We start from the raw sequence: 25,133 nt of genomic DNA on the forward strand, positions 1-25,133 counted from the left end.
TAAGTTTGTGCCTGAAGTTTAATGATGATGAAGAGTGAGAAATACAGCAAAATAACTGGTGATATGTCAAGTGTAGTGGTGACAAATAGTCAGGCATCCTGCTCATTGATCCATCTCAATCCGTCACAAGAGCGCAGTCCAGCTCAGGAACAAACTGTCCTATCAAAGCCAGAAATAGGCAACGCTGAGAAAGCCAAGAGTCTGGAAATATTTTCCAACCAATGACCACACGGGCTGATTTCACTAATTAACACAAGTTTAAACAGATTAGTGGAATTGATCTATAAAAACACCTGGTGTGCTAAAAAAACTTGACCTTAACCAAATATGTGTGCATATGCCACGGCAAAAATAATCTAAAAATGGGAACACTGGATTACTGCAACTTTAAAGCATACTGTGCCATTTTATCAATGAGACCTATAATAGTAACATGTTTTCAATTCAATCAACTAGATCTGGATTTTTCCGTCATGATGAAAATAGTCTTACAGTGATCATTTTGATTTCTTTTTTAATTTTAAATGCATTTTGTTGCTCTATTAGCTGCATTGGCTTAATCCGTTTGTGATTAAATACATAAAAGATACATTTAGATGTAAGGAATAAGCCCACCCCTGCTGTTTTTATGTTTGCTTCTCCTATGAATCCTATTTTTCATAGGTTTCCATTTACATGAACATGCCAGATTTTCTCCATCCATCACATATTAGTTCTTTTTGTGTTCTCAATTGAAGTCGACCAAAAACAAGCAAAACAAAATTGCTGCAACCCAAACACACATTTCATGATGACTACGTTTGCCATCTACAAACTTTGTCATTTGCGTTCTTACTTTACCATTCATCACACCAAGGGATGAAAATGTCAAACAAATGACATCACTGCTGCATATGGATTTTTTTTCTCCCAACAAGGACCCTTAATTTGATAAAAACCATGAAATCGATACCTAAAAAAAGACACAAATAAGAAATGGTGTCAGCACATTCAGGTGGAGAAACAGTCTTATTGACACAGGGGGAAGGGGAGGAGAGAAAAAAAAATATCAGCAGAGGCGCGTCAGTGTCGGCTGCCCCGAAGAGTGGGGTAGACATGTAATGTTCCACCGAGATCATTAAAGAACACCACACTCAAACCTCTAAGAACAGGTTACATGTGTGGTTGTATGGTCATTCTGTTGGCTCATTGGTCTGTTCTTGGCATTAACTTTTATAATTAGCACCTTTTTTTTTTTCCTGAGAAGCTGCTAGCATTTCCTGGCATGGAAGACTTAAATGTTGTCTTGTGTCTGCACATATATGCATGAATCTTTAGAACCCACCTCCAGGAAAAAAAAAAAAAGATTGGCTTTCCACAGCTCCATCTTTATTTTTAGAGACTGGATGCTGATGAGAGAGAGGAGAAAGCAAAGGAGTGAGAAACAACATCCCAAGTGGGGAAAGGAGGGAAAGCAAGGAGAGGAGGAACGAGAAGGTTGAAAGAGGGGGAGCAAGGTGGTCAGGGGGTTGTTGTGGTTCCTCTGTGGTTTCGGAGCCTGGCTGAAAGAAATGCAGTGTGATGAGAGTCCTTCTACTGAGTGAGCCAGAGAGAGAGAGAGAGAGAGAGAGTGAGAGAGAGAGAAGGGGACGTAGCCACACCAGCCCCTCACTCGGTAGGGGAGCAGAGGGGAAGGGGGGAGGCTCCGCTGCTCTGCCATATAAAAAGCCAAGCCTGAGAATCTGGCTCCACTAACTCACTATACGTACACACATACACACACACACACACACACAGACACACACTCACAGAGATCCAGTGACTGCTCTGTTTCTCTCACACTCACCCACTCTCATCATCCTCTCTCTCTCTCTCTCCCTCTCTCTCTCTCTCACTCTCACTCTCTCTGTCTCGCTCCCTCTGTCTCTCACTCCATTCCTTTGGGCTCTGCATCCTTCTTGCTTCTTCTCACAAGTCAGATTGTGTTTGTAAGTACGTGCTGAATGTCTTCGTGTGGATGCTTGGGTTTCCTTAAGTATTTTTTGTGTGTGTGAGTGACTGCTTGGTTACTTTAGAGTGACTTAGTGGAGCAGTGAGGTGTATCAAGTGTATGTGGGTCTTTGTCTCACCCTCACACACTCGCCGCTCCTCTTGCAACTCTTCTTGGGATCTGTGGATCCCTTTCCTCGGTGACAGGCTCCCCACACCAAGCAGTCACCATTTCCGCCCCCGGGAGACCCACGCTGGCAGCGCAGCCTCTTCCCCGACTCAGCATCGGGAGGAAGACCCTGGTGGCGGCTGCCGTAGGGGTTATGCTGGTCCTGGTGCTGGTGGTGCTCATCCCCGTGCTCGTCAGCTCCGTGGGTACAGATGCCAGCCACTATGAGATGCTGGGCACCTGCCGTATGGTGTGTGATCCCTACATGAACAAAGGCACTCCAGCCAGCAGCACGAGCTCCACCGGTCTTCAGGCTGAAGCAGAGGCATTGAGTGACCACAGCAATGTGCTTCCACCCTCCACCTTACTGCAGGGCCCACAGGGGAAGCCTGGCAGGCCAGGCAAGCCAGGACCACCTGGACCGCCAGGAGAACAAGGGCCACCAGGGCCACCAGGACCAGCTGGACCTCCTGGTGACAGAGGAGATCAAGGAAGGACTGGGATTTTGGGTCTGGGGGGTAACGGAGCTATCAGCACAGCCACCTACAGCACAGTACCTCGGGTGGCCTTCTATGCAGGGCTTAAAAATCCCCACGAAGGCTACGAGATCCTCAAGTTTGACGATGTGGTCACCAACTTAGGCAACAACTATGATGGCATTTCGGGCAAGTTCATCTGCAGCATACCGGGTACATACTTCTTCATCTACCATGTGCTGATGAGAGGAGGGGACGGCACAAGCATGTGGGCAGACCTCTGCAAGAATGGCCAGGTTAGTGCTTTGAAACTTTTTCTGAGTTTTCTTTCTCAGCGTAAGACTATCTGACTCCTCTGATGCTCACTCTCCTGTCCTCTCCCGCTTCCTCTGTGGCTCTCTTGCTTAAAGAAGTAGCTTCATGACACACCCTGCAAATAAAAAGTGACATTGCGAGACAAGTTGGGCATCTGTCGTCCGCCTTCAAAGCCTAGAGCGCGCAGCTGTGGCATACACCGCGCCTAGAGATAAAGATGTGTTGACCGTTTGCAAGTGCGTCCCCTCTTTGCATGATGCGTCCTGACACTGCCGCGTCCCGCGATCTAGAGGACGGTCACGGTGTGGACTGAGCGTAGGGTGCGACCGATCTTTTTGCTTGTACACTGTAAAATTAGCCAAAAAACAAAAAAAGAAATAGAAAAAGAAAAAAATGTCGTGCGTATCGATTTTCCTGAAGTGGAAGCAACGTGATCGCAGTTTGTGCAAGGAGTTGAGTATCTAAATTGTTTTAGAGTGAAAACGCTCGAGTGTTTATTAAATCAAATTGCAGAAGTAGAAAGTATTTTTTAACCTACAAGACTGAATTTTCTAAAGGGCTTTACTTTCATTTTATCAATTTCGGAGGACGAATTATACTCCATATATGTCAGTAGGGAGGGTTATTGTAAGTATTATTAATAATATTATTATTATAACATTCTGTTGCGACATAACTTTAAACTCTTATGCGCTTGTGAGTGAAAGTAGCAGATGGGGAAATGTGAAATTTCGCTTACAACATATTAACTGTACATTACATGTGAAAGCTTAGCGGACACCGCGGACCAATCCATCTGCCTTTACAGTCGTATTAAATGCATTAGGACGTCTGCATGATCTATTATCGCTTTCTTTGATGCATCATTTTAATGGGGAGCTAACATTATTGCGCGCCCCGGAGGGTCTTCTCAGGTTGGCAATGCGTGCCAGCTCAGGCTTCCCACCCGCCGTCAGATCTCTTATCTTCAAAACGGCTCTGAAAAACGTTTTGCCTGTAAGCAGATCGGATGCCATTCTACAGTTATTCTTTGCTTTGCTTAACCAGCTTGAGGCTGAGCCCATATCAAACACTGTAGTTTGCTGCAAGTGTAATCACAGTCACCAAAAAGCAGTATTTGCAGTAAAGAAATTAAAATCCGTGTTTATAAAAATAAATCTATTTTACCTGATTTCACGTTTGAACCTGCAAACTGCACACTTGACACGAAACAATAAAATCTCTATTATAGGAGAAGAAATCATGGCAAATAACAATAATAAAAATAATAACCTTCACATTGCACTTCACACATTATTATGCTTTACTAATGTGGGCTGAAACTGGATGCGTTACAAGCTCTGCTGCACTTAATTCCTTGCCACCATGCATGGTCACAATACTTTACCCAAACTGAGACACAATATTCATTGTTTAGGAAATGTGACAGACATTTCAGCTTTAAATTAACATCATATGAGAATACTTGTTTCAAGTCACATGAAATGTATTATATTTGTACCACGTTTAGAGTTTCACAGTGATTCACAGCCTGATCCACAGCAATGAGACTGATTCTCTGAGACTCAGCCTCCAATTGCAATTTAAAAGACCTGCTTCACATTTATTAAATACTATAAAAAATATAATGGCTATTTTCACTTTTGTAAAGTGAAGCGACCTGTTTAAAAAACAATGTAAATATGCAATAGTTAACATGGGGTGCTCAAAAACAAGTGCTGTGGTCATGATATATGAGATTTAGAGATGAAATAAGATTTGGTGTGAACCTACTGTGTCACCCAGGGAGGTAGAGGTTAAATCCTTTAACCTCACCAAGTTCAAAGCCAGGGAGAAAAAAAGAGTTACAACATTTGCCTTCTATATACAGTATAATGTCTCACTCAACAGTAATGTTTCTGGGTGGGCGTAAAAGCATTGATATATAATAGGGGAAGAAGAACATATGTTCCTATAAAACGCCTTCTGTTCCCGCTTCATTGTGCTCCCAAGAGGAGGGTGTGGAGGTACTTAAGTTAGACGCACACAGTGTGCATCACCAGAGACCCGCGTAATGTTTATAAAGTGGTAACTGCTTCTCTTTCTCTGTCTTCCTTTGTCCTATGAACAGCTTATGCATAAATGTTCAGTCCTTTCATGGTGTTTATTAGGTTGCTTGGCTGATGGAGGAGGCCCCAGAGACTTAGTTTGTGTAAATGACTGTGAATAGTTATAAATGTTGGGCAACTTATGCTACATCTCTGATGAAGTGTTCAGAGTCAAACTGAAACTCCTACAGTCACACTGGTGCTTTACTCAGCTCATTAAGGCTGCAAAAAGCTACACTGTGAGTTGGGATAGGGGAGGCCAGGGAATTGCAGACAATACTAGTATTTTATCATCTTTTGGCGTTATTGAAGTGGTGGGTTTCCAGGCCTTGCAGAACTGTTTTACTCCAGCATGTGCACCTCCTACTCCTGGGGTTCTTACAAGCTGTTTCGAACATAAGCATCCAGAGGTTACTTTATTTCTTCTCCGCTTCTTCCACTTTGTGTTTTAACTTGGCAAAGGGCACCAAGTAGAATCCAAACACTGTCTCCAGAACTTTGACACTTTTCAAGCTAGAGCAAAAAGTTGCAGTTTTTGGTAAACAAACAAAAGGAAAATCTATTTTCAGCACAGCACACTTTATTCACTTTCCAGCTTCCTCTTCTCACACTTTTTTTTGGCTTCTTCTTTGCATGTTCTTTTTATTTTTGTGCCAAATATCCCAACCGATCCTAAACTCTTTCCAATAAATCAATGCTTTGCTATAACCTGTCTTGGACACATCCTGAGAGACATGGCAGCGGCTATAAGAAGATAAATTTAATAGACGCAGTAAAAGGAGAAGAAAGAAAGAGGACAGAAAAGAGATAGTTATTGTGCTATTGTGCCATCGAGTCTATTTAATTGTAATTAAAAAGCTTGAACCAGATCCAGGATGTGTTTGCGCTTTTCCTCTCCGTTCCCTTCTTAATATTGTTATTAATCCGCAAAACCGTTTCAGAGTTAATTAAAAGCAATGACTTCAGCGTCAGTCTCTCAAGAGGACCATAGTGAATAATCACTCTGTCTCCTCCTTTAATAAGCTTCAACGTCCTTCGTGCACATGGCTCTTCCCTAGCAATTACCGCAGCAGTCTCCTCCTTACATACACACACATTCGCACATGCTCACACACACACGCGTGCATGATTGCCCCTCCTTTCTAACCCACTGCCTCAACCCACCCCAACTGTGCACTGCCCTCCATCTCTCCTCTGCATCTGGTCTACAGAAGCTCACTTTTCTAAAGGAGCAGAAAGTTTTCATCTTCTGAAAAAGAAAAACTTCTTTTAAAAGAGAATCCGGGTTGCTGTATCACAGGATCGATTTCCTAAAACACAATGCCATCAATATTCTTCAATTCTTTCAAGTGATGCATTGCACTACAACAGAATAAGTTAAAGTGAACCATCCTTCAACTCATCCATAGAAAAAAAAAATGTATTTTTTTTTTTAACCAAAACCCATCTCAGTCACATGTCATTTCTCAGTCAAACCATTTGCCTCAGCCCATCTCTTCTCATAAAGACACCTCCAGGTGGGGACTTCAGCTCTGATACACATGAGCACAAGGCTGTTTATCTTGTTGCTGTGTATCCAGGTGAAACCCACGCATTGTGTTTAGCATCTGGTGTCAATCCCAACATTAAACAAGGGAAGCTGAGCCATCTGGAGAAGGTCTGCTCCGCTTGATTCGATTATTGACATATGTTTTAGAAGAAGAAAAAAAGGTGCAACAAACAAGTTAAGTTTTAATTAAACCAAATACGATTTCAGAAAAGAAGGCAGATTTTCAGTCATTTCAGTTATCGTTGCATTATCTGCACACAGATACATCAATACTTCGACTTGATTGATTTTAACATTCTGGTAATGTTCAGACCTGCTATTCTTCATCGTGGTCTGACTTCAGCACTGAGAGGCCTCTGTGCGTTCGCCTGGTGTAACAGAGAGACTCTGTCTGAAATAGACAGGCGGGGTTTTAGTGAGCTACCCTCAGTCCCTCTTTGCCTCTTTGCCTGCGGTATTGATCCCCTTATGCGTGTGTGTGTGGAAGCGTGTGTGCCCATGTATGTGCGTTTCTTTCTTCTTCTGACAGACCTGTTTCTATGTGATGTATATCATGGCACTTCTTCTATAATCAGCCTGAGAGGTAGTGAAGGCGGACCTTTGGCCTTGATCTGCTGTGTAATTGGACATTGGATTTGACACTCTGCCGAGTGGAACATTAGAGCTGGCCTAATTAGGTGCGAGGGCTATTAAATGAAGATTGGCCCACGTTGTTAGGAAATACCACACAGATTGGAAATGTCAAGATGACATCGGGCTGTCATCTGAAAGCACTGAGAGAAAATCTATCATTTATTGGTGAAGTTTCAAAAGTTGCTCGAAAGCTGCCCACCACTTGTCAGTAATCATTCAATTACTTTTAAAACATTTTACACTGAGCTTCTCAAATAGAGAGCTATTACAGCTCAGCAGTGCACAGACCATCTGAGCTGGCATCTCAGATTAAGTAACTCATGAAATACTGATAATGTCTAATATCTCAAGTACTGAGAGACCTAAAACATACGGTCCAAAATAGGCTATGGATTGTCTCCTGTGACTGGCTGACTCAAGGATGCTATGGTGTTGACTCACAAGGCTTCTTCATTATAATGAGGGCCATATGGGAGATAGACAAGTGCCCCTGGCCCTCTTATGCAAACATCTCTCTCTATCTCTCGTCCTCACGCCCCTGACATTTAGACGTCCCCCGATTTCAGTCTTCACTGATACCCACAATTATTCTCTCCCTCTTCACAGGAAAGCAGCAAGTCAATGGCTCCAAATGACTCACAGTCTGCTACATAACTCAGCGCGTTTAACACTTCATGCCCTCCTTAAAATGAGTATGGGTAAAATAACTGCCCAGTAAGAACGACACAGACTACTATACGAAAAACACATGTCATAACAAAGCTGACATTCTCGCTCTCGTCCAACACGTATACAGAAACCCACTTTACCTTTTTTGTAGCTTTCTCGGTAAGAAAAAAGGAAACTCTCGGTGCCTCGAGGATTACTATGAAACAAACTGGAAAACAGGCTCAGTGTGAACAAAGGTTGAAAATTTTGCAGTGAAAGTGTCTTTTCAGACAATGCTAGAAGCAGTGATTGTGGTTTTGGTGGTGATGCTCGAGGCAGACTGTGCTGTGTATCTCGGTAATTAACTGACCGCGATGAAGCAGACACAACAAAGAAAAGAGTGGCTGGATTGCGGGTCAAAGTTCATTCCTCTTTTTTTCTCCCCCACCACTGTTTCCTCTGACAGGCTTCTTTCAGTGGCTCTTTCAGGAGAAGCTGCCCGAGTTTCATCCTCTTTGTCACCACTGATTAACTGCAATACTAAAAATCAGGCCCTGGGAAAAGGTTTTACGGTATTTGTATCAGGTACTGCTGCTACATGCTATAAACTAATGAACTAACACCTGATACCAAGCTCACCTTAAGCATTACTGTAGGCAATTTCATAAACAGTGAGAGGCCTGTGCTGTAAAGTCACTGCGTTTCAAAGCAGGCTGAGCAGGTACAAAGAGAACAGCTGGTGAAATTAATTCAGGAGACCTTTTTTTACTCGCTTCTGACAGATGGCAAATCTCCTGTTACCATTTCACTTCTCTTATCATGTTTTCACTTAGGTCTCCAACAAATGAACGTGTAAACACATGCCACTTTCTGACAGTACAATTCTCTTGCAACCCCTCGTACTTTCCTGTTCTCATTACTTTAGTAAAATTGTATCTCTAGTGCACGCGGCTGCATAAAAATGCATTTCGATGTAGCATGTCTCTCTTTGTGTCGCTCTGTCATGGTGCGTGTGTGCGTTTGCATGTGTGTCGCAGGAATGCGTTGAATAGGGCTCGGTAGAGATGGCGTGCTATCTAAGCTGCCATTAGGCATGCGGTTCACGGCTGGAATGTTCAAACACAATTAGATGGCAGTACACTTTGATTTAAAGGGGACCAATAGACTCGTTGATCCAAAATGGAGGCTCAACATCAAGTCAACAAATCCCTGTCAGAGAAGCCACGAGACATGTCCTTGTCACAGTGACAAAGCTTCTTGTAAGATCACTGTCCCATTGAGATGTTTCAGGCCTGTCTTGTGGCAGACAACAGATAAAGAATAAAAACTGAATTTTTACAGAGTTCACAATTAAACTCAGCAAGCTGCGTTAGCTGAATGAAAATAATGCAAAGCGCCTTTTAGATAATAGGTTGATTGCAAAGGAAATCCCAAGTGACTGAGGATGAGTGACGGTTTTAATAATGTTCCACAAATTCATCCTTCAGATTAATGCTATCATTACTGATAGCTGTAACATTCACATTTAAGAGAAACCGCACTGTTACAGCATGCATTATTAAGTCCAAGCACAGCCCTGTATTTTTTTGTCTTAAATATTATTCAATAAAGGCCATCATGTTGATGATATGACGGATTCAAACATGCACGAGCAGCCACGAGGAAGACAACATCGCCTGACACCTCATTTACCATCGCTGGAGCCGCCGCTTACGGCCTCACGCTTTGTTTGTCTTGTCAAAGTTCCTCTACATATTCCGTGTCAAGGTCACGCACTGCCAGTTGGCTGTTTGTCCTGCTCATCTCTGGCTATACATCTGCCATACCCTGAATTTAGACCTCTGGCTCATATCGCAAGCAAGTTTTGTGCAGAGGAGTGAAAGCGGGAGGGGGGGGGGAGAAAAGAGAAAAAGAAAAACAGCTCCAATAGGAGCTCCCTGATCATTATTTCAAAAATAGTGAGAGGTTTTATTCATGCATGCTTATCACTGAAAGCAAGCGAAGGAGGTCTAGACTGCGGCAGTTAGTCTCAGAAGGGGATAAAAACCATTAGAGCAAAGAAACAAAACAAAACAAAAATATCATTGTGGATGAACTAGAAGGATTTCAGGGAAGTTTGCTTTCACCAGGGCTTTGCTCATTCCATCTCTGCCAAAAGAAAACGTTATATTTGTATTGTTCATCTCCTCCCCCACCAAAATCCCATAAATCATTTACTTCAAGATGGCCTAAATTTAGCCCTTTAAAAAGCAAGGAAAGAGAATAACTTAATGATATTACACATCTGTGACATTGCCAGAGGTTCCCCGCTTCTGTGCGACTGCCTGCAAAGCAAATATTTTGGTAAAGTTTCATTAAAAATCTCAACTGACAAATCCTCCAGAGCCATCATCACCTGCTTCCCCTACAATCCAAGGCGGTAACCCTCTAATAAGATGGTGTTGACTTTGCACACTCATTGCATATCATTTCGTATTACTATGCACCGGACGCTGGCATCTTAGAATCAGAACAGGAGGTTTTGTTTGCACATCGATATGAGCTGCGCTAGATTTAATCAGGAGGATAAACAATAAGAAAAAAATGTACAATATTCCATATATTACTTCTGGATCTTAAAACCTCTCCTCGGAATTTCATTATCCAAAATTAGCCTTTACAGCATTTGCACATTTCGTACCAGTGTGACACTGTCCACAGCACGCTGTTAGAGAACTTGTCAAGCCCTCCACAACATTCCACCTTTCTTACATCTATCTCACTTGTTAATTATGAAGCAGAAGTCGCACCTTCACAAAGTTAGTCATAGTTTCGCTTGTTCTTTAAGTTGTCTGTCCTTTTAAACTTGCATATTACTTTTCTGATTAATTTCACAGTCTTTTATCAAGTGTTGTTTTAATCCATACATTTTTCTTTAAAGTGGAAAGCTGAAGAAGTGTCAGTCTTGACTTGAATTTAAAGCAGTTAGGTAAAGGTAATACAAAGATTTCATAAAACATATCTGCAAGTAACAAAGTATAAGATTTTGCATTATGTTGACTCTATAGCAGAATCGTTGTCATACATGTTAATACTGACCAAGCCATTTCTCTCACTGTGGGGGTATTATTATTATTATTATTTCTGGGGGTATTAGCAGAAATGTAGCTGCACCTAAAGTAAGATGTAGCATTAACAGCATACATACCAGGTTGTAAATACGTTGTCTTAAATATGACATCTTGAGACTCAAATGCTTTTTACAGTTGCGGTTAAAGAACACCTCTGTTTTTGATTTCACGACCCACTGTAGCCTTTTGTGTACGCCTGGCTGTTCATCATTGTATCGCTGCAGAAGAGAAGCACTTACTGGCTCCACAAAGCTTCCCTGAAAGAATTCTATGGTTTCTATCAGAGGCTTTTTCAATATTGAACCATTTAAAGCTTAAAAATGCAGAATTTTAAATAAATCATTTTATAAATACACGTAATTGTCAGGTCGAGCTCATGTAACAGTTATTCAAACTACTGAATGCTGAGTTCATGCAAGCTTTACATTTGCTATTTTAATAAGACTTTGTACGCCTCTGCACATCCTCTGCACACTTTTATGTTTCCAACAGCAGGTTTTCAAAAATCAACAGAAGATGAGCTAAGAGTTTAGTACTGACAGCATTAGCTATTGTAGCAGGAAAGACAATAGAAAAAGGTTTTTTAATTAAAAAAAATGCTTCATTAGTCAATGACACATATTTAAATTACACAAATAATCTATATATTATTATTATTTTATACATTTAAATGCAAAGAAAATCTGTTTTAGGTTCCCCATTAGATTTGGCACCAGTGATACCTTCTGTGCAGGAGAGCTCTGTCAGTAGCTGGCTTGCCCAAACATTTGTCAATATGCCTGTTGTGTGTGTTCCCTTTAAACAGGGCAACTAATTATTGGGCATTCTCAGCATTATTGGGCACGCCTGTTGAGCTGCTTGTCGACTCCCACTCAAAAATCCCAGATTTAAAGATTTGTGGACACTGAGTTAAAGATAGGCCTGAAACAGACTTTGGAGACCCCATAATGAGCCACAAGAAACACTGCAAATGCACATGAACTATTGATTTGGATTCAACCTTACTGACCAGACTAAGTGCTTAATAGGCTTATTTAACCACAAGATACTTTTAAGGATGTACAGTGCTTTCTTTTTTTCCATCTCTAGAGAATTAATGATCTTCCCGTTCGATTCTGCTCCATTTGAGTTACATATGATGCAGTTTGTCTAGTTAGTAACTGTTTAATAGCACTGAGACACGATGCAGACACTAAGTAGAGAGTTACACTTTTTTGTGTGTTTTGCTTTTTCGTCTTATGTTTTTTTTGGTTCTCTACACCAAACACAACACTGGTTGAGTGAAAAAGATTATAACTGATAGCGATTTAAAAACAACGACAAGTGTAATTAACAATGAAAATGCAGGGAATTCTTAGTTGACTTCTGCTTTACAGAGTGTTACAGTTCATTGTTTAGCTTTCTGGTCTCAGATCTACTGTTTTGGTTCACCCACACTGCCTTCTTATTGCCATTTCAGGTAAGAAGCAGCTGTTTTCTAAAAAACAACAGTAGACATATTCTTGCACAATTAGCTGGTGAGCATAGTGGAGCATTTACCTGATATGAAGTCGACAATTTCCCAGAGGAGTTGGTAGGGACCAAACATAGCACTAAAAAAGAGTCAGAATCAGTTAATCACAAAATAAGGAGTCCGCATTAACGATAACGATGCTCCATAAGTTCAGGTGTAAATGCTGAATTGTTCTAACCTTAAACAAGTTCACTCTATGATCTCATCTAGTTTTTGTTTTTTTTCACAAGTTGTTCCAGGGCGGTAAATGTGCAACGAAAATTAAAGCTGATGTTTTTTAGTCTTTACATTTAGATCACAGACTTTTTACATTTAAACACCCAAAAAATGATTTGTTATAGGTACACTTCTGTGTCAGAGTGTTGCATTGGGATCTGCACCAGCTCTGAGGTCTATGGTGGAAAGGCCTTGAACCATCACATCACAGTTTTTGTGATGTACATAACAATGAAGTCTAGAAAAGAAATGAAAGACAAACACATATTACCAGTGATGTGGTTTTTCCTCGTTTGAGGCATGTGTCATATGTCAAGGACATGCTGACTGTGTTTGTGTCATTATTTTCACTAGCGTAAAACAAAAAGTGTGCGAGAATATTTGGCTCCAGTGCCTTTGCTGTTAATTACTATTACCGGTTTATGTATATTTACTGAATCCACATCCACTTCTTGCTTGCTTCTCTGCCTTTTGCCTTAAGTTTGATTTTCAGCATTTGCTATAATTGAAGCTACAGACTTGTCCCATAAAGAACATCCTACCTCTTCTTCTTCTTTTCCTTTTCTTGGCTGTTTCCTTTAGGGGTCATCGTGACTGATCATCCGACCATTAAGCTGTAAAATCTACATGGTTGTCTGCATTTGTATGTCAGGATTGCCAGCCTATTACTCTAGTCCTAAATAAAAGGGGGTGAAGAAGAGCAATGAGTCTGTTAAAGTGAATTCTTCCTCAGAGCTCATATTCATTGTTTAAAGCCAATTTTACACTTTCAGATCTTGATAATAATCTCTAAATGTGTTTTTAAAAGGTTGTATAAAGCCTTATGTTTCTTCAACTGGTGTCACTAATGAAGTTTAAATCTGAAAAATAATTTGGAGGTGTGAAGTTAGAAAGAAGTTGGAATACTAGAGCCTTTGAGCCCACTCCTCATCTCTGCTAAAAGCTTACAGCTCGAGGCTATATTAGCTGCTGCTTGTGCAACACACCACTGTCTTCAGCTGAACTGGTGCCAGATTTTTGTCAAGGATGCAAACAAGGATGTTGAGTGAACAAAAAAAAACAAACAAAAAAAACAATATCTCTGCTACTGCTGCAGACATAAAAAAGACCATCGTGAGAATGACATTGTAGGAGTGTAATAATAAATTGGATGAGCACTCTTTTAATTTAAAATGGAATGTGCTAGAAGCAAAACAACACAAAATAATGCATGGCACTACTGCCAGACTGAAGTGAGAATAGAGAATAAGGCTTTCATAAAAGCTGTTGTTGACCAACTTAGGATCTTCATTCAACTGGTTTGCCTTTAATTTCACTCTTTACCTTTCAGCTGGAAAACAGGGCGCTAAAGATTTTAGTCTTTACAATGTAGTTTCAGAAAGTTCTTGAATCATCGGGTCCCATCTTGTCTTAAAAACCTCATAGTATTGGATCACCCTAATAGAGCACTTTGCTCTCAGATGGCAGGCTTACTTGTGGTTGCTAGGGTATTTAAAAGTAAAATGGGGAGCAGAGCCTTGAGTTTCCAGACCCCTCTTCTGTGGAACCAGCTCCTAGTTTGGATTTGGGAGACAGATATCCTCTCTGGTTTTAAGATTGGGCTTAAAACTGTCCTTTTTTAAAAAATCGTGTAGCTAAGGCTGGATCAGGTGACGCTGAATCCTCCTTTAGTTACGCTGCAGTAGGTGTAGGTTCCTGGGAGATGATGCATTGAGTATTTCTTCTTCAGTCACGTTTTCCACTCCCTATGTGTTTATACATCTCTGTGCATTTAATCATTAGTTATTATTAGTATGGCTGTCTTTCACAGCGTGTCTAAATCCTGTCTCCCTCCCCTCACCCCCGGCAGGTTGTGGCAGATGGCTGCCACTTCCTGAGCCTGGTTCTGCCAGAGGATTTTTCCTGTTAAAAGAGAGTTTTTCCTTCCCACTGTCGCTCAAGCGCTTGCCTACAGGGGGTCATATGGTTGTTGGGGGTTTCTCTGTTTTCTCTGCATTGTTGTAGGATTTTTGACTTACAATATAAAGCAGCTTGAAGCAACTTTTGTTGTGATTTGGCGCTATATAAATATTGAATTGAATTGAATTGAAAAACATTATGCAGTACTCATTCCTACTTAAAGAATCACTGTTAGAACAGCTCTCTGTCACACACACAAGGACACACATGTGATAAACCACAGCTATTGTTTCAAGACTCATGTGGGACTGCACCTACACTTAAAAACACAGTACGTTTGTAGTGGATGCCTTAATTACCCCAGACAGGTTATTTAGAAACTGCTCCAAATGTCCTGCAGACAGAGTGCCAAAACACACAGGCACGCAGAGACACAAACACACACACACATACACACATGTGGCCAGACAGAAGCTGCAAACCCCAAAACAACAAAAAAAAGTATTTTGGGAGATTCCCATGACGCATTGAGTATATATTCTTCAGTCATGTTTTCCACTCAATATGTGTTTATACACCTCTGTGCATTTAATCATTAGTTATTATTAGTATGGCTGTCTTTCACAGCGTGTCTAAATCCTGTCTCCCTCCCCTCACCCCCAACAGGTTGTGGCAGATGGCTGCCACTTCCTGAGCCTGGTTCTGCCAGAGGATTTTTCCTGTTCAAAGAGAGTTTTTCCTTCCCACTGTCGCTCAAGTGCTTGCCTACAGGGGGTCATATGGTTGTTGGGGGTTTCTCTGTGTTCTCTGCATTGTTGTAGGATTTATTTACCTTACAGTATAAAGCAGCTTGAGGCAACTTTTGTTGTGATTTGGAGCTATATAAATATTGAATTGAATTGAAAAACATTATGCAGTACTCATGCAGTAACTCATTCCTACTTAAATAATCACTGTTAGAACAGCTCAGTATTTTTTTCCTCTTTTGGTGCAAATCATCACCATCACTCTTCTTAGTTATCAGATATTTCTGCTTATATTCAGTAAACATCTTTTATGTTTTGTTTCTTCTAATTTCCTCCACACTGTGACCCCCCAGAGTAAGCCCTGTTGTTGCATTTCTGAGACTTTTGGAGCGCATTTTGCTTCAAGGTCGAATAATAGCTCTGCAAAAGACCCCTGGCTTGATTGAAACCATAAATCTGCCTGACACAGAGGCTAGAGTTTTGGGTCGGTTTTATAGGTTTAGTATCAATATTAAAAAGATATATTTGTCCAAAATAAAAAAATAAAAAATAAACCTCAAAATGAAACCAAATCGAAATGTATGTCCTAAATGATAAATTGTCTTCCTGTTGAATAATCATTATTGCTCTCTTATGATAAAAAAAAGCTTGTCTTTTTTGCGCCTTCATTATTCCATGTCATAAATAATGCAGTTTTGCTTCTTAATTAGAAGAATATCAATAAAAAAATTCTATGAACTTTAGACCATGGAGACAGGAAGAGGATGCTAGCTTTATTTTAAATGTTAATCTAAGTCGACTTTAAAAATAATGTAATTTTAATACTGTAAGTTTGGGTTTTTCTGAATATATTCACCATTGTAATCAAAACTGTATTTGCTGTGTGTATTTTCTTACAAGCTTAAGCTTCTATGATCAAATGGCAAACACATTCCCCGCTCAAAATAGCAAATGTAATGTCTGTGCATCCTTGGAGATATATGAGTACTTACAAGCGCTAAGTGCTTTTAGTTTAGATTTACAGTAATATAGACTTCTAAGAGTGAATATAGTATCTGTCTATGTGTCTTAGCATGAGAGACTGACACCTGATTCATAGCATTTCCTAAATACATTAAGCTAATGCACTGATACCTTTAGCGACTATGAAGGCTACCTCTTCTTTACGTGTTTATCTGCTCCTGGCCTTGCAGGTTCGTGCCAGTGCCATTGCCCAAGATGCTGACCAGAACTATGACTACGCCTCCAACAGCGTCATCCTCCATCTGGATGCAGGAGACGAGGTCTACATCAAACTGGATGGAGGCAAAGCCCACGGTGGCAACAACAACAAGTACAGCACCTTCTCTGGCTTCATCCTCTACGCAGACTGAGAACACACAGACACAGAGACAGTCAGACAGGAAGAGACTCAGACTAAGTGTAGTATGACGGGGGGGAGGGGGTGTATGTGTTAAAAGCCTGGAATGCTTTCTAGTTTTCCTAATTCTCTCCATCATCACGGACACCTCTGCTTCGTATCCATCAGTCAAGACATCCAGGTTCTGTAGCCAAGTCTGGATGCAAAGCTCCTGAGGACTGAGAGGAGCTCGGTTGGGCGTGTGTGGGAGGAGTGGGATGTTAGGTGGAGGTGGGCCGGTTTTTCCGCACTCCTTGCCACAATGCCACTGGTCAAAAGCTCCTCACTCTCAGTGTCTCTCCTCTTTAGCCCTGCTCCATTGCACAGAAATATCAACAAATATGAAAACCCTGCTAAGTGGATGATCTCACCTCTTCTCTCCACAGCGGCAGCAGTCAGCTGCAGTGTCAGTGGACTGAAGTGACTGAAACTTATAGTGTTGTTCCGTGAAATTTTCCTTAGACTGTGTTTTCATTTTGTAGACATGCATAATATTCAACATGAGCAAAAAAAGAAAAAGAGAATATATTTGTCCCTTGTGAAGATATCCTGTTTGACTGAGAGATGTTATTTGTGATGCAGCTCAGAGCTCTAACAGCTGGAAAACAAATCTTTAAATCAAGAGTTTCACTATTTCATAGCAGTGGGTGTTTTTCTTCATTTCTAGGTAAAACAAGGTAACTATTATTCATGTGGAGAATAACAATACATTCTGCACTTCCAATGTATCTGAAGAAGAAAACATCTAATATAGACAATACCCTATCCAGAAACCACCTCACACTGTTTCTGGCACTGTCACAAATGTCCTGCTGCTCTTCAGATTAAAGGAGGGCACAAATAATCTTTTCAATGTTCTAGCTTCATGTAGATGTTCCACTCAGCACAACCAGTTATGTGATACAGAAAATTTTCAAACTCAGAGGTAACCCAATTGAAGAACGCCAATCCTTTCCTCTTCTCTGTTATGCCAACCTCCAAGGTTTCTTGCGAGTTATTAAAAATGAAGAAGAAGAAGAAGCAGCGAGCGAGGAAAAGAAGGTCACAAATGCAGAGAAAGAGTCAGAAGTGAGTGAGATGGGGAGGTAGAGGAGGCGTTCAAGCACAGTGAAAGTGAGTGGGCAATTTTTATGTTTCAGTGTCTTCACTGGATGTCATCCATTCATTAGCTGCATATTCAATGACACACAGGCATTATGGTAATATTTACTCAACATGGCTGCCTGATGGCTTGCTTGAGAATGAAACTGATTGGGTGAGTGACTTGGCCTATTAGGACCGCACGTTTGAGTGTATGCGTGTTTGCGTTTGTGCGCGTATGTGTGTATTCTGTGCATACCAGTGAGTGTCTGCATCTTAGCATGTGCCGTGCCATAATTACATTGTTATTTTTCAGAGTTATCCTGTGCTACAGCCAATGACATATATTTTACTCAGCAGCCAATGAGATTGTGCTCTGTAGGGTGGAGCCTCTATAGATATGATGAGAAGAACAAACAGCTTGTAATTGAAATCTATGACTTGTTTGTCTATCTTATCTTTTGGAATTGTTGAATACATTTCAATAATAAATGGGATTTTTTTGAGTGACTTGTCTCACGAGAATTTTTGAATCCCAAATACACTAATTAAGGCAAATTATCTGTAAAAGAGCTCATTCGCTCTGTGAGACCAACTGCAGCGACAGCAAACAACATGACTGCAAATGTGCGTTTCTTGTTCTGTTTAAAGCGAGAATTCGAATAATGGACAGTCAGTGCAAACAATAAAAAGATCCTATCAGCAAATCCCTTATCTCTCTTTTCTCTGGAGAATGTAAAGTGTATCCAGGATGACGAGCATCCAGGGAGAGATGTCTGTGTTTATGCTCCCCCCGCCACGTCCCATCCTGAAGTGATCCTGTGGTGCTTCTCTCCATCTGGAAAGGTGCTCTTGGAGATAAAGACTCTCCAACTTTAGCAACATCCTCCAGTGGAGTAAAATGCCTTTTTTGAATGCAGATGAGCCCTTAGGGAAATGCAGGCTATTCCTCAATCTGCAATCACAGTTTCTTTTCACAGATTCACATCAACAGGGGCACGATATACCTCTCAAGGAAGTGAGGATGGAGAAGAGAAGACAGGGGGAGGAAAGATTGAGAACGATAGAAAAGGAGCAGAATATGGTTTGACAAAGACAGATGGAAACATGAAAGGAAGAGTAGGCCACAGAGAAGTAATGGGAAATGGATAGATAGGGAAGGAGAAGGTAAAGAGAAATATAAGGAAGACAGACATAAAAGGGGGTGGTACTGATTTGGGGTGAAGAGTGAGGAGGGGTGGATTGTTTTCAGGGTAGAGTGATTCCCTGTCGGGCCTGTGTGAGGTGTCAGGAGAGATTAGCCAGCGTGAGGCTGGAGGAGAGAGCTTGAGATAGCTTAGATTGGACAAGTGTCAAGGACTGGACATTCCTCAGACCTGGCAGGAATGGGATGTGACACTGGCTGCCACGCTTGCCTGCACTACTTTGCTCTTAAGGGGGCATTCACCCCTCTCTGTATCATTTTATGAAATTTCCTCAAGCATATAGCAAGATAATTCCAAGCACATCAGTGATATTGAAAGTGTTTGAGCATCTTAACATCTGGAATTGTTCCAGGTGTAATTTTAAAGATATTACCATCAGCAGGGGAAAAAAGGGTCTTCAGGATTAAATTCTGTGCCAAGTAAAATTGAGATTTACTTCAGCACAAATAGACTAAACAACATAAAATCTCAATTCACAGTCAGAAGGTAAAAAGGTAGCAACAGGACAATTTTATTTCATATTTATCACTGTCATATAGCAAGAGGCACCCACATTATTTACAGGAGAAATAGGTGAAACTAAAAAATGTAACTAAAAAACTTCCAAAAGTGTGAATATATATATATATTTTTGCAGGAGAGATTAATTATAAATAACGAGAGTAGTGATTAGATGATGAGAACAGCAACCAAAATAATTAATTCTGGAATTTGTGCAAGAAGGAGATATTTTTGGAACTCAACCTGTTTTTCTAATAAAGAAACACGAAATTTTTCATTCATTTTTAATGCAACATAACACTGTACTCAAATCAGTATCACTACAAATACAATGAACAGTGTGTGCTGTGATAACTTGATCACATGCATCAACACAATCAGAATATGGCATAGTATGATGTACACTAAAAGGTTACGTAAAAGATGTTTTATGAAGAATTGTGAAAATAATGTGAGACATTTTACTTGTAATTAAAATATACCACTAAAATGAGATGCTTCATTTATTTCTCTTGCTTGTGAAGTGCTGAAATTTGTGAAACCTTTGTATAGCACCCTTTCTCAATTTTTTATTTATTTATTTAGTTTTGTGCTGTGGATCTCACAGAAGCTTCTGATTACCTCAGCAGTGTTGCCGATGTTTTGCCCTGTGAATGCACCAGAAACATGTTGATTGTTTGCCTATTTACCAATTACTGAGGTGCAACTGTAGCAATGTCTGCATTGGTAATGTCACCAGCTTATCATCACGAGAGAACACTGAGCCCAGATGTTTCTCATGCTGCCAAAGGGGCCCTGCTGCATAAGCCTCCGCCCTTGCAAACAAGCAAACACAGAGTAAGTCTATTTCCAGAATAACAGCATTCATTTACTGGCTTCTTTTTGATTTCAGTGCTCAAGTCATGAGTGTGAATAATATGCATTATATATAAGACTGGCAGCTGAAGACTAAAGGGTCTTTCATTAAAAAAAAATGTCGATTGAATCCCACAATGCATTGTGTTATATTCAATAAATCCTAAATTACTGCTCTGCCTAATAGCGCATTACCTATATAAAACCAATCCCCAGAGTGTATTTATTTATTTGATTGTTTTTCTTTTCTTTTTGGTTATGCATCCATATCGATATGACCTCTTATAGATGCGTATAGGCAGTGTGCCCTTCCCAGCAATCAGTTGATATATATATGCATGTTTGGAAGGAGTATTTTGAATGTATATTAGTGGACTGCATGTTTTTTTCTTGAATTATTAATTTTCTCTTCAAGAAACAGAATCTGAATCAATAAGTTACACTATTTATGTAAGAAAAAAGGCTGCTAAATCACGGTCTGTTATTTTTCTCGGTGCTAAGATGTTGAGTGACGTAAGCTTCACAGTTTGGTTTTTTTTTTAAATGTTTTTAGCAACTTTCCCGACACGGTTTCATGAGTGGTTTGGCAGCCAGTTCAAGCTTGCAAAACGCTGCTTTCATATAGTGATACATTCTATAAATCTGACATGCATGCACTCTAGCACCATCATTTTTTGGTCTATGTTCAATTTGACCTTTTTCCTCACTTTTTTTTCTCCTTACTGTGCCCTGCTTTTAACCTGGTATGACAAACACAAAGGTTAGGAAAGCAGACAGCTGTTAGTAGATGGGGCTCCTCCCGCCACCCTTGAGCCTCTACTATATGCACACACATACACGCACATGCATAAGCATACGTGGAAAAACCTCTGCATGATAGCACAGTCACACATTAACACTGCCACCCTTGCTTTATTTGCTTCAACCACAGCGCATGATTCCCTTTGTCAGTTTGGGTTGCGGCCGAGGAAGAAGCCTTTCTCAGTTGTCCCTGTATGCTCTGAAGCTGCCAGGCCAGGTGTACTCTGCAGTCACTCCCTGCACTGTGGGAGCTGGCCGAGCTGAGTTGCCCGGGCGCTTATTGCAGACCCACCCTCGGTCACTGTGACATTCTGACCCCGGCTCGGCACTCTGCTGCCTTATATGCACTAATTTAACACTGCAACAACACACTGATCCACAGAACTTTAGACACCACTAACCCTCATTTGTTTCATTAAACTCACCACCATCTTTTATTTCTGTTTCTTCTAAATTTGTGTTAGTTATCATAATCAGCTGTGTACAATGTAGAGTTACTTTAACCCTATAATTCCCTTTGTATCATATTTGATACGTGAGTTTCTGAGACCACTATCTCATCAACATGATCAATACTTGCCATAATTTCAAAATGTTATGGACAAAACTCCTTTTTTCCTTAAAATTAACATTGTTGCTCACAAAAAGCACCAAAAAAAACACCCAATGTATCAAATGTGATACAAAAAAAATATAATAAATATATAATAAAAATATATCACACACAACATGATATAGAAAAAAAGTTATGGATTTTGTTATAAGGGTTAATAAACATCTCAGTTTCAAAAGATCAGAATTTTCTGGCTATGTTTTGATTGGTTGGGTCTTACAGGGTTAAGAACCAAAGAGCAGGACAGAAGTCAAACACAAAGCAAGCATTTAATGCTGATTAACTCCAAAGATTTACAAAGTCCAAATCCAAGAATACACACAGAGCAAAGCCAGGGAATCCCAATATCTGGAAACGACTTGGAACAGAAGCTCGGGAAATACAAGGGATGCACCTGGAGACAAACAGCTAAATGGACAACAGGAGAAAGGATAAAGGAAGGCTGAGACAATATATAAACACAAACGGTAACAAGGGAAGTGAAAATAGCAGGGAAATCAAACACAGCTTAATACAACCAAGACAATAAAGAAGGGAAGTAACGAAAAGAGCAAGTAAAGTAACTTAATGCAGGGAAGACAGAAACACTGAAAGACAAAAGAAAGGAGAGATGAGACAGAATGCAGAGGAATTTAACTTAACTACTAAAGAACAAAGGTGTTCACAATAACAGGATAAAAACCAAAACACTGTAAAAGCATAAAATCTAAGGAGAAACTCAACCAAGAACACATTTATTAAGAGTACAAAAAGGCAAACCCTTCTGTGACACTAAAGATAAATACAGACAAATAAAATATATACAGGCAAATAAGGACTTAAAAGACTTAAAAGGTTCAAGGTTACAACTATCAGTGTGACTAGCTAAGCACATAAGGAAAATACCAAAAAGATGACCAAAATATCAAACCTCAGAGTACAAAAACAGAGTACAGAGGACACAAAATACCAGAAAAAGAATAAACAACCCAAAATTTCAAGAATAACAAGGAACAAACTCGAATATGAATCAAACTCAAAATAAAAAGGAACCATGAACTTGTGAAACTTGCAAAAAGCCTTGGGTCCAAGACTCAGGGACCATGACATTAGAAGCTGCAGGCAGGAGCGACAGGATGCAATGCGGTAAATATTTCTCGCTTTCTTTTCCTCCTGCTCCCTCACTGTAAAACTACTGTGGTATTCTCACATGTTGTAGTGCCACATCTCCAGAGAACTCACTGTAAAGAGAGATAAAAAAGCACAAACAAACATCCAACATGCCTTTTTTCCCCTTCAGCAGGCTGAGTGCATTAGTGACCTTTTAAAGTGCAGCCTCCCTAGCGCTTTGCACACACCCCAAAGAAGAACAAACTACTAATAGGGCTAAAGAGCTGACACACTTTAAACAAAGATCAAACAATTTCTTGGCTATGAGGCAGCTCTTGCTACATTAATGCTATTCAATTATGTAGCCAAGACAAACAAACATCTTTGTACAGAAACAGCAGCCAAATGAGTGAAAGTTTGTGCTGGGTGAGGACTACAGACACGCAAAAATAAAATGCTGTGTTACTTTTTAGTGCTGCCTTGACTTATTGTTCAACCATTTGGATGACGCTGTTGTTCTATTTCATTAGGTAAAACAATATCCGTGCTAAGCTGCTTCGCATTTATTTCTTGTACAAATGGGAATCAGAAGACTAGGATTGTGAAGAAACAATAACTATGGAGGAGGAAAGACACCAGGATACTGTAAATACAACCATATAATCTACTGTTTGGTTCAAGGAAAAGAAAGGCTGGAGAGCACATTCGAAATGGGCTTCTTGCAGAAATGGAAGTATTTGTTTTCTTCATCTACAAAATGACCTTATTGGGTAGTATCGTGGGAGGCAGTAAGCTCACACCATATGACTCTAATTGCAGTGAGTGTGTTTGTGCGTGTATGGATGCTTATGTGCGCGGAGCGCAGTCGTGTTTGCGTGAGCGGACATCAGACGGAGCTACAGGGCCTACGGCAGGAAACCGCGGCGAGGTGGATAAGCTCAGAATTGCACAGGGCATATGTCAAAGAGGAGATATTACCCTCCACATTACTCCCACTCAAACAGGATAGGCCATTACATGTTGTATTTCAGACAGTAGCATGCAGATAAGACAAATATTGACAAGTGAGAGAAGCATTAGCTGGAAAATTAAGATATTGTGAATAATACATGAAACCTTAACAACACGTCTGGGGGAGACAGTGAAACCAGAAAATGGTAATTTTGCCAAACCTTTAATAAAATATAAAAGCCACCAGATTCTTGGATAACTTTGAGCAGGCTGCTTGTAGTGAGTAATAACTTCCCAATTTAGCTCAGTTTGCTCTCTCCTGCTGCTTCTTGCAGACTGATGGATGTGTGGCACGCTAGTCATGCTGCCTTGTGTCACCTGTGCTGCACTTGCACCGGGCAGGGAGACAGGGGAAGAGCCATGGGAGGTCTGGAGGAGGCCAGAGTGGGGGTGAAATAGACATCTGTGATTAACACATACAGACACGTGTCAGTGTGGAGGATTTGCGGGGAGGCGCGCTGGGAAACGCTCACACACAACCTGCTCCTGACGGCAAAAGTTTGACTAAATAAAGACACAGATGAAAGGATGAGAAATTCTTGGGAGGCCACAAAGAGCCCACCGATAGACTCGCACAGGATTACATTACACGAGTAGAATATAATTAATGCGTTGAGTGAAAAACGCATTTCACGTGGAGTGCAAGAGAAATTAGTACGTGCTGTATGCACATATAGAGCCACATGTGTGCATTTAACACCTGCCTTTGGAAGAGCAACGAATTGTTTTTAGTGTTATTTAGAAACATGAAAGGACCTCTGGAGATGTGCCAGTTTTAGGAGGATTGGAGGTTCGGAGCAACAATTTAATCATCCTTTCCCAGCGCCATATGTTCAGATAGCACCCTCGTCCCCCTAACAATAATCGTTACCATCACGGTTACTGTACACTGAGGCACCGGCACATTATAGCATTAGCTTTGACTGTCATTCCTATGAATAATATTAACATTATTCTCGCAGACATATTCCTGGACAGTAAAGACAAGTACAACAACAAATGTTCAGAATGACATCTGGTAAACTGAATACATTAAACTGCTGATTGGCTGGGAATTAGATTAGGTTTCAAACAAACAGAGGAGGTAATGAGCCCCTGCAAGGTGAAGGAGACCGCAGGGGAGGGCAGAGGGGCAACAGAGGTTCGAGAGAGAATAAAGCCAAAACAACGCCAATACCCCAAACTATTAAATGGCTTCCAACTGCTGATCCTGATGTAAACTTGAATCGTTAAGAGGACACTTTGAGTAG

The 25,133-nt window shown here is 40.6% G+C and overlaps 1 protein-coding gene across 1 annotated transcript; it reads left to right on the forward strand.

The window, feature by feature from the left end:
- The first annotated feature begins 1,666 nt into the window (after positions 1-1,666).
- Positions 1,667-18,318, forward strand: c1ql1l2 (complement component 1, q subcomponent-like 1-like 2). Its single transcript, XM_005468834.4, has 2 exons — positions 1,667-2,909; positions 16,523-18,318. The coding sequence occupies exons 1-2, from the start codon at positions 2,292-2,294 to the stop codon at positions 16,700-16,702; spliced, it is 798 nt and encodes a 265-aa protein (XP_005468891.1). The 5' UTR covers positions 1,667-2,291; the 3' UTR covers positions 16,703-18,318.
- The last annotated feature ends 6,815 nt before the right edge of the window (positions 18,319-25,133 follow it).

The sequence above is a fragment of the Oreochromis niloticus genome, linkage group LG4 (genome assembly GCF_001858045.2).
Source record: "Oreochromis niloticus isolate F11D_XX linkage group LG4, O_niloticus_UMD_NMBU, whole genome shotgun sequence".
Classification (NCBI taxonomy): Eukaryota; Metazoa; Chordata; class Actinopteri; order Cichliformes; family Cichlidae; genus Oreochromis; species Oreochromis niloticus.

Bases quoted from the DNA above. Each gene is read 5' to 3' on its own strand.
- c1ql1l2 (XM_005468834.4), top strand. From the start codon at position 2,292: ATGCTGGTCCTGGTGCTGGTGGTGCTCATCCCCGTGCTCGTCAGCTCC. The intron at 2,910-16,522 runs GTTAGTGCTTTG...CTGGCCTTGCAG, and splicing joins ACCTCTGCAAGAATGGCCAG to GTTCGTGCCAGTGCCATTGC.